Below are 11,921 nucleotides of genomic sequence, written 5' to 3'. Positions count from 1 at the left end.
ACCAACAAAACTACTCAAAACTACTTAAAACTACCACATTTGATCATTTGATATTAGACGATAATGCAGAAATGATGTATCATCCATCACTCAATCTCACTCAACTCTGTGCTATCTTTACAAAAAAAAACGAACAATAAAAATCAAAAAAGATCTGAAAAGAAATTATTAAAACATGGAAATGCAGAAATCCTTCGTTCACAAAATATAAATGTGCACAATCCTCTCTTTATTCGTGTCATCCCCCTCGGAAATGTATGGCTTTACGTCAATCTCTTGCAATTGTGTGAGTGAATGACCCCAAAAACCTGCTCTCGGTTCTGAGCGAGAACAGGAAGAAGAGTAAGAAAAAGTAAGAAATAAAGAAATAAAGGAGAAGAAAAGGAAATTATAATAGTAAGAATAACAAAAGCTTTGACACGTTAGCAGTCTGTAACAAGCTGTACATTTTTGCGAAGCTAGGTTTTGCGAATTAGCATCGATTGTTCTGGATAAAAAAAAGAAAAAAGATTCTTCGGACCATAAGAGCCACGCTCTGGGACCAAACGAGGGACCGGACCTTGCTGAAGAAAGGGGACAGATAAATAGCCCAACAAACGAAATTCAGCTTAGGCAAGTCAAGTCACTCACTCACTCTCAAATGACATCCGACTAGCGTATGGCGATTAGCATTAGCGTCAACGAAACTAGAGCTATAAACAGCTGGCTGCACTTTAGAGCGAAATGACCGACCGGCTGGCTGGCTGCCTTGTAACATGCCTGTACGGAAAAAGCACAGCCCGTTACACTCAGAGGGATGTTACGGGGTGGTATGTAAGAACACTAATACAGCGAACGACTGGTTTCGCATCCTTTAAAATGGTACACATAGACCTACGTCTGGTGAAACACATTGTGAATTGAAGTGTTATGAAGCACGTTTCGCTTTTACGTCTTTTAAGTCTTCAAATCAAAAGATGAAACCTCTTGTCTGCTTTGTTACGTTGTTAAAAATATGTTACCCAGTAAAGAATGGCAGTTTCAGATGTACCTTTGTTCCCTCTGAGTAATATCAAGGCCTCTTTGTCACCGGATGTTGGGTTTAGTTGTATTTTTTTTTTGTTTTGTTCTTTTTTTTCTCTTTTCTTTCTTTACTCTTTATGCTCCGTTAGGAAGTGACAGACATGCTTGGACAAATATGGTACAGTCATGTTTCAATTTTTTTTTCTTTCATTAATTAATCTTCATCTTTAGTGAACTAAAAGGCTTAATCTCTGTATTTTTAGTTTCTTATTTAACAATTACACTTAGAAAGTTGTTAATAGTACATCAAAAAGCAGAACGGAAAAAAAGGTCCCAAATGAAAAAAGGATCGAAAATAAAAAGGATTTGTTCTTTTTGCCGCGGCGGCAGTCCTCGTCGCCAACGGCACGGTTCACATTGCACGTTGCGCGATGCAGTCCTGTTCAATATTCTCAACTATTCTCAACCAAAGTGTTAATATTCAATATTTAGTTTAGGTACGCTCTCTTTTTTTCCACTCTCTTTCTATATAGCTTTTCTCCAGCCAAATTCAGCAAAGTTTGGTAGTCAGATGGTCCGACTGTTTCAAGATTTCTGTGTTGTACATGTCCAAGGCATGGTTGACTCGGATCATCTCGCTGTTGTTGAGCTTGAGCCGGTGCTTCAGCATACAGGAGAACAGGTCCAGCTGTGGCTTCCCGGGGGCCACCGGAGGGGCCAGACGATTAATCCTCTCCCGGATGTCCAGCAGAAGAAGCATGATGGACGACGAGGAGTAGAACTGGGTCCCTTGCGTGTACGACTGGTTGACCTGCTGCACGGCGCTCCGCAACAAGTCGGCGTTGAAGCGGAGGCTGTAGCCGAACACCTGGATGTCGGAGATCTTGATGTAGATCTGCCGCTTGTTGGGGTCGGAAAGGTCCACCGGACCTTGGCCTGTGTCGTTGCGCAGGACGGTAGGCACCTTGGCTCGGCTGCGCAGGTAGATGTGCACCGTCTCGAAGAAGGTCTTCCAGCGATTGCCCAGAAGCAAGGTCCAGTTGAAGCACTGGGAATTCTGCAGCCGTATCTTTTCCCACCGAGGGTAGCCATGCTCGCCGAACGGCATGCTCCAGCCTTCCGAGTGGCTGCCACTGAATGGGTTGACATAGACAAAGAACATGGGGTCCACGCTGCTGTTCCTCATCTGGCATATCTTCATGGACAGCCCCACCATCATGTGCAGGTAGTCCATGCGGTTCTTGTTGCTCTTGAGCGTCAGGGACATGCGCTTGCGCCAGCGAGGGTCGAAGAAAGTCTCCAGACGCACCTCGTTGCTGATGAAGGTGGTGTGGATGTACAGGCGCGAGTCCATCTTCTGCAGCAGGTACTTGAGCTCCAGGTCCTGGAAGTCCAGGTCCGTCTCGAAGCTGATGAACTGCTCGCTGCGCTCTGAGTCCACGTTCTGCGGCTCGCAGCGCCCGCGGTACAGCTTGTAGCCCTTGTTGCAGGAGCCGCACTGCGAGATGTTGGCCAGGCTGCACATGGCGCAGCTGTTGTTGCCGCCGATGACGCAAGGAATCGGCCTCTGGCACAGGGTGACGCCCGTGTGGCACACGCAAGTCCGCTGGCTCTCCAGGAAGGTTCCCCAGAAGCCGTTCTCGTTGCAGTAGAGGAAGGACTGCACCCGGTTCAGCCACTGCAGCACGGATCTGCGGGAAACACAAGAGGGAAAAAAAGACAAAAGTGGGTAAAACGGTCCATTAATAATGTGCCGTTTAGTGGCCGAAGCTCGCTGCTACAGAGGATTAAGGAACCGTCAAAGGCTGCTACTGTTTGTTACAGGCCAATCAGTAAAACGGGTAATAGATTTTGTCAAAAGAAAGAGAGGCTCGACTTTATTTCCGCATGCAAATCGCGTCTTCCTTTATTCACCCCCTCAGGGCACTCCCTCGTCAAGCTGACAGGCCCAGGAAGTTCTCTCCGGCGGAGAACGGCGAGGCACTCACTTGAATTCAGAAATACGCCCTGCTCGAGATGTCAGGCTCAAGGTTAGGATGACACGCTAGTGAACCTGGGTAGCGAAGACTGATGACCCCATCAGTCCACAGATCAGGAGCATCTCAAGCCATCGCCAATAAAACCATCAACCAGGGAACTGGCAGTTAAGGTGACAGTGGAGCCATCCTTCACTCGGAAATCACACTTTTGAGCCAAGGCCACTGTAGAACCATCAAAGACACCATTGGCGTCAAAGGTGTCACTGGTGCGAAAATGATTACTGATCCTAAAACCTTTATCTACAATCACACCTGATGTTCTAATTCTGATTCAATCAACTTCCATCAAAGATGGACCGGCGAGTAAAGCAAAAAAAAAATCATATTCCATCAACCACCACTTCACTTGCACTATATATTTAATATGATCTAATATAAAATTCATATCAACCAATTATGCAAGCAAAGGCTTTCTGCTCTTAAAATGCTGTGCACATTTTACACAACTTGTGGAATTTGCTTCAAAGAGATTTATGTAAAAAAAAAAGTGTTTGAACTTTAGTGTTTGAACTTATCAAGCCATCATAAGAACCACTGCTGTACTAGAGGAGAGAAGCTGGCCGAATATTCATTCCAACCCAAACTTTTTTTATTGCGACCTTTTCAACCATCCAACCATCCAACATCTGAGGGAGACAAAGTAAAGTCGCAGAAACAAATGGGAATCCATGCTAAAACCTAGGCTAAAAGCTAATGCTAACAATGTGTCTTCTCTACATTTGGTAGACGCAACTCCTTCACCAAAACCGAGTGTTATAGACCACATAAAACTAAAACTTCACATGAAGCGCTGCTCTTTAACACACGAGTGTGAACGGTTCAGACTGTTCATACTGTCGCATATACATCACATTAAACAGATAGTGTGAACATCCAACAGCCAGAGTCTGAGAGGACACAATTAGTAGTAGTCGATATAAATGGAAATTGGGCAATTGATCATTCAAATTGGGTAGAATAAAGTTCAAAGTTGAAATAAATTAATACAAATGTAAAAGGTACATGAAATTATTAATGTCTCAGAACCCTTCAACTAAACCAATTGTGTTATAGACCACATGGAACCAAAACTTGTGAACATGTGAAGTGCTTATCTTTAGCATGGATATTTAGAATGGTCCAGTAAACTAAGGCCATGTCCCTATGATCTGAAGATCACTGGTTTGAGTTCCAGATGCTGCTTGGCATCAGCAGCCAGAGTCTGAGAGAGCACAATTAGCAATAGTTAATATGAACAGGAATTGGGCAATTGATCTTACAAATTGAATAGAAAAAAGGTAAAATTATTGAAAAGACTGATGTCAGATATACAGTATATATCACATATTAAGAAAGAGGGAACAGGTTGATATCAGCAGCCAGAGTCTGTAAGAGCACAATTAGAGATAGTTAATATAATATATATATATATATATATATATATATATATATATATATATATATATATATATATATATATATATATATATATATATGGGAATTGGGCAATTTATCATCTAAATTGGGTAGAAATAGAAATAAATTAATAAAAATGTGGTACATTTTGAAGATTTTGTTTGGAACTACTTGCCCAGAACTTTATGAATATAAAGTTGCGACCCACTTTTATAGAATACAAACCAAACATATTTGTTTTTAAAAAAATAGCCTTCAAAACCATACAAATACATGCAAAGTGAATTTAAGAGCAATTTTGTTAAGGAAACTAAGGAGGAACATGACAACTACATGTATAAAAGTTACTACAATAAAATTAAGTATCATAACTGCACAAAATAAATATGATATTTCACTGCATATTTTTAATTATTTTTTTTACAAGCTGTATGCGACCAGCACAGAACTTGTCCATGACCCAACTGGAGTCTGAGAGAGAGCACAATTAGTGGTAGTTCTTATAAATTTGGCTGTAAAAAAGGTCAAATGAGAAATAAAAGAATACAACTTTGGCGTATTTGGTCTATTTTTACTTGTGAACATGTGTGAACATAGCCTAAGATGCGATACTTTTTCAAACTCATATTGCCTTATGGTACAGGAAATTCATCATATCTCAGACACCTTCCCATAAATCATTTGTGTTATAGACCACATGAAACTGAAACTTCATGTGAAGCGTGGATCTTTAATGTGAAATTCTAGAATACTGCTTGCCATCAGCAGCCAGAGCCTGAGAGAGAGAGCACTATTAGTGGTATAAAATGGGAATATAAATGGGAATTGAGCAACTAATCTTCCAAATTGAATAGAAAAAAGGTAAAATTTGACAGAAATTATTACAAATCTGGCATATTTGGCCAACTTTTACTTCTGAACATGTGAGAACTTGTCAACCTCATACTGCCTTAAGGTAGAGGAAATTAATAATATCTCAGACCCTTTCCCATAAACCAAATGTGTTATAGACCACATGTGAAGCGTGGATCTTTAACGCAAAATTCTGGAACACTGCTTGCCATCAGCAGCCAGAGTCTGAGAGAGCACTATTAGTGGAAGTTCATATAAATGGGAATTAGCCAATTGCTTTCCCAAATTGGGTAGAAAAAGGTAAAATTAGACAAAAATGATTAAAAATCTGGCATATTTGGCCAACTTTTACTTGTGAACATGTGAGAACTTAGCCTAAAACACTATTTACTACTTGTCCGTCTCGTATCCGCTTAAGATAGAGGAAATGAATCATATCTCAGGCGGTTGTTGTTGTGTTTTGTTGCTGCTATATGTTTGCCTGTCAGTCTGAGCCTCGTTGAGCATTCTTTCAGCTGTCTGTAATGGATGGGTTCAGCGTGTGGAACCGATGCTGATATCTGAACCTTATAGAAAATGCAATTTTACATCCAGCGCACTTCAGATTGTGCTGCAGATTAAAACAGTTTAATCTACAGAGCCCATTCCGATCGCCGATCGCGTTTATTATTGTCTTATTTGCAATAAACTAGCTTTATGTGACTCTCAGCGGCGGGCTACAATATGTCGCATTCCTCTTTTCCCGCTTTTCTCCTCCGCAGTACGTGATTTCAGAGCGGCTGGCGCGTTTTATATTTTCCTGTTATTTATTTTTGCCGGGAAAGCGGAGTTTGCCACGGGGAACGGAGTGGAAATAACTGGAAACGAATGCTGTTTGTTTTCACGAGTCGCAGCACATTCTCATACTGGTAGAGGGGTATCAGACAGCTTTTTGGTGCACACTGCTGATGACATACATCATCCAAAGCTCCATCCATATGAGTGCCGGGAAATGAGGGAGGCGAAAGGGGGGAGAAAGGGAAGAGGATGATAATGAGAGAGAAAGAGAAAGAGAGAGAAAAAGAGAATTTTCTGTTTTTCTTCCTTTTCCTATCACTGGAAATAGAACGACTTCAGTAGCATTCTGGTGTCCCTTCCATCACTGTGCTGTTATTAGCTTTAGATCTGTTCCATTCATGAAGTACACAATTTTTTAAACATTGAATTATTAGAATAAATATTGTAAATACAGACAAAAATATCTCAAATAGAAAATCTCAAATGTATTCCTTATAAAAAAAGCATTTATCCAGAAAAAATAATCATAAAAGCGCTTTGAATATCTTAGCTTTGCAAATGTTCTCAGTCAGTTTTATGAGGTAGTGTCACCTGGAATCCAGGCTTTCAGTTAGCAGCTGTGGTGAACTTGTCAAGAGTTTTTTTTTTTATTTCAGCCATTTCTCATTTTCAAAATTTGCAAATAAATGTTCTAAATGACAATATTTTTATATTTAGAATTTCAGAGAAAATAGCTTTTGGAATTATTATAATACATTGTAAATATTGTAAATACATACAAAAACCATTCAATAATCTTAAATAGAAGAACTGGTTATACACAGTATACCTTAGATAGAAAAAAATAATCATATTAGCATCCTTATAGTTCATTAACATGCCTTGGTTCAAATCAGAATCACTGTTCAAGTTTTTACTCTCATAAAATACATACATGCAGTACTGATCAAAATCAGTCTTGGTATACCTTAAATTTCAGTTAACAGCTGTGCTGTTATTTGAATTTGAACAATTACTTGAATTTCTTGTCTCTTAATAAAGTGTTTGAGAGCATCAGTTAAAGTAAAGTAGTGAAGAGGTAGAGTTACAGGTATACAGTGAATAGTGAATATTTGAGTAATGCTCTAATCCAGATTATGGGAAGCAAAAACTACTCAACTAAGTAAAGGGAATTGAAATAAAAATACTTGAAGAAAGAAAGGCAAGTCAGTCTGAAAGTAAATTTCAAGAACTTTGAAAGTATCCTGAAGTGCAGTCGAAAAAAAAAATGTTATGATGGTGAAACTGGCACACATCAGGACCGCCCCAGGAAAGGAAGAGCAAGAGTTAACAGCACCCCAGATAAGAGCACCTAAATGCTTCTTCACAGAGTATTTTGGTTTGTTTCACACTTTTAAGTTACTACACGAGTCCTCATATGTTCCTTCATAGTCTGGATCACTTTACTATTCATTTACTACGCAGAAAACAATACAATAAACAAAAACAATATTTTGGCTAGTACTGGCTAGTAGTGGATCCACAAATAAACACAAACTACAGTTTTTCTCACTCACTTTTGTGGAGAGGGAAATTAAAGAGCAGAAAAAAGAGCAGAAAGCAGAGAAATAAACTGAATGATGAGTTTCTTTGATTTTATCAAATTGAAAAGCTCTGGAATATAATCAAGAGGACGATGGATGATCACAAACCATCAAACTATCAAACTGAACTGCTTGAATTTTTGCACCAGGAGTAAAGCAGCATAAAGTTATCCAAAGCAGAATATGATGCCAAGATGCATGATGAAAACTGTGATTAAAAAAGCAGGGTTATTCCACCAAATGTTGATTTCTGAACTCTTAAAACTCTATAAAAATAGGAAGTGGTTTTCTTTGCATTATTTGAGGTCTGAAAGCTCTGCATATTTTTTCTGTTATTTTAGCCATTTCTCATTTTCTGCACATAAATGCTCTAGGTGACAATATTTTTATTTGGAATTTGGGAGAAATGTTGTCTGTAGTTTATAGAATAAATCAACAATGTTCATTTTACTCAAACATAAACCTATAAATAGCTAAATCAGATAAACTGATTCAGAAACTGAAGTGCTCTCTTCAGTGTTTAGTTCTAGGGCTGTGATCTGCATACTTTGGTGAGCAGTTGCCATTTGGGTTAGCCGAACGGAACACATCCGTAAGGCCGGGCTGGTATTTAATCAAACAGAGTGGCGCAATTAAACGAGGAACCAAAGCGTGGTGCCCATCTCTGCTTATGAGGAGCTCCGGACCGCCGTTATTGCCCCGGCTGATGGCTGGCTGTAATTGTGGTCGTTTGTCATTAGCTGTACCTGATAAACAGTGGGTGGAATGACATGCACTGGGGGGGCAAGAGAGAGAGAGAGAGAGAGAGAGAGAGAGAGAGAAAGAGAGATGGAAATAAATGGAGCTTTTGTTTTGCCTCGCTGTGTAGTACACCCACACGACTCTCCACACTGAGTTAATAGTCATGCAGCTCGCAGGTACACTATGCTCACTGGGCTGTATAGCTCAATTAGCTGACGGATGGGTGCACGTATGTATGGATCGATGAATGGATGGATGGATAGATGGACGGATGGATGTATGGATGCGACCTGTGTAGCAACAGATGTGAGTGATTCACGTCATACGTTGGGGATAAAGGCCTGTATGAGTGGGACTGAATGCACTTCGGGATTATGTATGCTCCGAGCTAAAACACACGTTTCAAAAATGGGTACCACTTTAAAATAAGACTACCCTCATAAAGGGTTCATAAATTATTTATAATTTAGAATATTAATTAATATTGATTAGGTTGTAAATGCCTTAAAAAACATTGATAAGCAGTTAAAACACATAAAAAAGTTAAGTTAAAAGCAGAGGTGGAAAGTAACTAATTACATTTACTCAAATTACTGTAATTGAGTACATTTTGTAAGTAATTTGTAGTTTTTAAATTAGGTAATTTTACGTTTACTGTAGTACATTTTGACACAAGTAATTTACTTTACTACTCCTTTAAAACTCCCCATTACTGAGTAAAAAATGAAATGCTGGGGGAAAAAAAAATAGTTTGAATAAAAAAAAATTTAGTTTTGTTCTCCATGGCAGCGCAGCTAAACTTTTCCCAGCAGTGTTTATTACAGTTAGCAGGAGAGACGCTGTGTAAATCAGCTGTGCTCGGGGGAACCTGCGTTCTGTCAAGTTATGCTACCCATCGATATGTGCTTTTTTATGGCACTGCGCATGCACTGACCAACATTTTTTTGTATGTTTTCATGATTTTAATGATAATTCCTTAAGTTTTAACTGGGAACATTAAACAATCTGAACATTCAAAAAACATGTAAATAGCAGTTAAAGCATAGCAATGGCAAGTTTAAAAAAAAACCTTAAAACTATAAAAATATGGTTTATAGTCACCTATATGACCATCACTTTTTAACAGTAAAGAAAAAAATCGATCATAGAAACCTAAAACACTTGTTCTTAAAACATGTTTTATGGGGTGGTCTGAACAAATACTGCACGAAAGATCCAAATTATTTAATTTAATAATTATTTAATTTATGATTTGTACTTTTTTACATCAAATAATTAAAAGTAACTATGTAACTTTTACTCAAAGTACATTTTAAATTGAGTACTTTTTTTACTTTTACTCAAGTAGATTTTTAGATGGGTACTTTTAATTTTACTTGAGTAGAATTTTAGCAAAGTAAAGGTACTTTTTCTTAATTACAATTTTTCAGTACTTTTTGCACCTCTGGTTAAAAGTGATCTGTTGTTTGCTTAGTCATTTATTTCAACTTAGTCACATAACTTATAGCAAATAGTTAAACATACTTACAAACATATTAATATGACAGGTTCAGTGCTGATTGACGGAAAACACAAAGTAAGATCAGTATCTAGAAAGATCTGAGGTCTGGCAGTAAAAATTAATGTGAAATTACTATTTTGTAAATTTTCAGCTTACTGTTGCCATCTATTTCTTTGATATATATTTATTAACTGTTATCAGTGGCTTTTTAAGTATTTGCAAGCTCATTAATAACCATTAATAAACTCCTTTATACAACATTTATAAACCTACTATAAAGGTAGTCTTATTTAAGACTATAAGTGTTACCCAAAATTGCTATGGTGATGAAACTGGCACTCATCAGGGCCACCCCGGGAAAGGAAGAGCAATAGAGAGAATTGTTTTGAAGATCCATATAGAACAGGTTCTTAATAGAGACAAGATAACTTAACGAGCCATGAGAAGAAGTATTTTAAAACTGCTTAAAACTGTTCGGTAATGGCTTTTTTGAAGGGTACCTACATATGAGCTTCATAGGACATTCGTAAGCATTGAATAATGCATGTTGTGTTAATATAGACCTATTTATTTAATAGGCATGTCTGGCAGCTGAAGATCTCTTACTAGGATGTTCACTACTCAAAAGTAGCCTTTGACATCCCGATTTTTCATTTTTGTAGCAACCCAATCTTTTTTGTCAATAAGCGAATTAAAATAATTGGAGACAAAATGAATTTAAATTGAGAAAAATATTATTGATCACAGTTATGTGTTATTAGTACAAAAATATATATATGTTTTTTTAAAGTACATTGATAAGCTTTGAATAATGCATGATGTGTCAGTAAAGACTTATTCATTATGTAGATATCCTTCATAAAATAAAATGTTACCGATGGATCTTTGATCTGTTATAATCTATACATAACCACTGACATCACTTTATAGCATGCTTATATAAAACATTAATGAAGTGTTTGAACTAATTCACAGCAAATGTTTCATATTTAAGGCATACTTGAATTGGTAAAAATTATACTTGACAACGTTAAGATAATATATAATTCATAAAACATTTATAAAAGATTAGGAAATGAATAAGAATGAATGCATTTTTATGCCCTCTGGTGGCTCATTCATTCACTACACACACCGAAAATGTACACGGACAAGCCAAAAGTCAACCCCAAAGTATTGTATCATATATGTGTATGTGGGGTCTCCTGCATTGAATGTGGCTAGAGTTTCTATTTGCATGGACAATTCAAGCCAGACACTGCCGGTCACCATCATTACCACCCACTACACTGCACTGTCCACTGTGAGTGGTAACATCAGCACTCTACAGTATAGTGTTTTCTACATTCTATATTTTCTATAAACTTGTCACAGTGTGGATGAATGAATGTTAAATAAACAACCACACACCTTCAGAAATGGAACATCCCACCTATCTACGCCCCAACACCAGTTTTTCACAACACACTTTTTCTTCTACTATTGTTCAATGGGTGCCAAAATAACTGTAACTAGTCTAGAAACTGATCTAAAATGATCTAGGAAAGGGTTTCACACTGCAAAAGTAACAGTTGATCTGGACTGAGACCACCGTTTGGTATTTTTTGGTTAGACCCAATTTTTTCTTTTGGTCCAAACTGTGGTTTACACTGTAAATAAGCATGAATCTACAGTTACAGTGGATACAGAATCACCAGCAGAGTAATCTGTTCTTTAACGCATCTAAAAGCCAAGGGGAGTCTGATTTCAGCACATCACCGCTTCTTTTTCTTCTTCTATTGTTTAATGAGTCACAACACCCCGACTCAATGTCCTAAAATCGATCTGAACATCTAAACCATCCAAATAAATCAAGTTTTAACACTGAAAATGAATCATACCATGGTTCAGTTGATTTGGACCAAGACCTACTCTTTTGATTGGACGAAATTTTGATCCTTGGAACACAAAACGAAAATCCCCAGACTTTTAAAGTCTGCAAAATGCAGATACAGGCCACATTTATATTTTCCTGTCCATGCAGAACTTAAA

At 37.9% G+C, this 11,921-nt stretch overlaps 1 protein-coding gene across 2 annotated transcripts in view; it reads right to left on the bottom strand.

The window, feature by feature from the left end:
* Positions 1-208: 208 nt before the first annotated feature.
* The window catches only part of brinp1 (bone morphogenetic protein/retinoic acid inducible neural-specific 1), a 396,883-nt gene continuing 385,170 nt past the window's right edge, over positions 209-11,921 (bottom strand). For both annotated transcript variants that reach the window (XM_049465879.1, XM_049465880.1), the window contains exon 8: positions 209-2,693. In XM_049465879.1, the coding sequence (XP_049321836.1) occupies positions 1,553-2,693 (1,141 nt within the window). In that variant the 3' untranslated portion in view covers positions 209-1,552. The remainder of the gene's footprint in view (positions 2,694-11,921) is intronic.

Source organism: Astyanax mexicanus, chromosome 1 (assembly GCF_023375975.1).
Source record: "Astyanax mexicanus isolate ESR-SI-001 chromosome 1, AstMex3_surface, whole genome shotgun sequence".
Taxonomy (NCBI): Eukaryota; Metazoa; Chordata; class Actinopteri; order Characiformes; family Acestrorhamphidae; genus Astyanax; species Astyanax mexicanus.
Note: the sequence above shows the minus strand (reverse complement) of the source record. Positions and strands in the feature narration are given on the sequence as shown.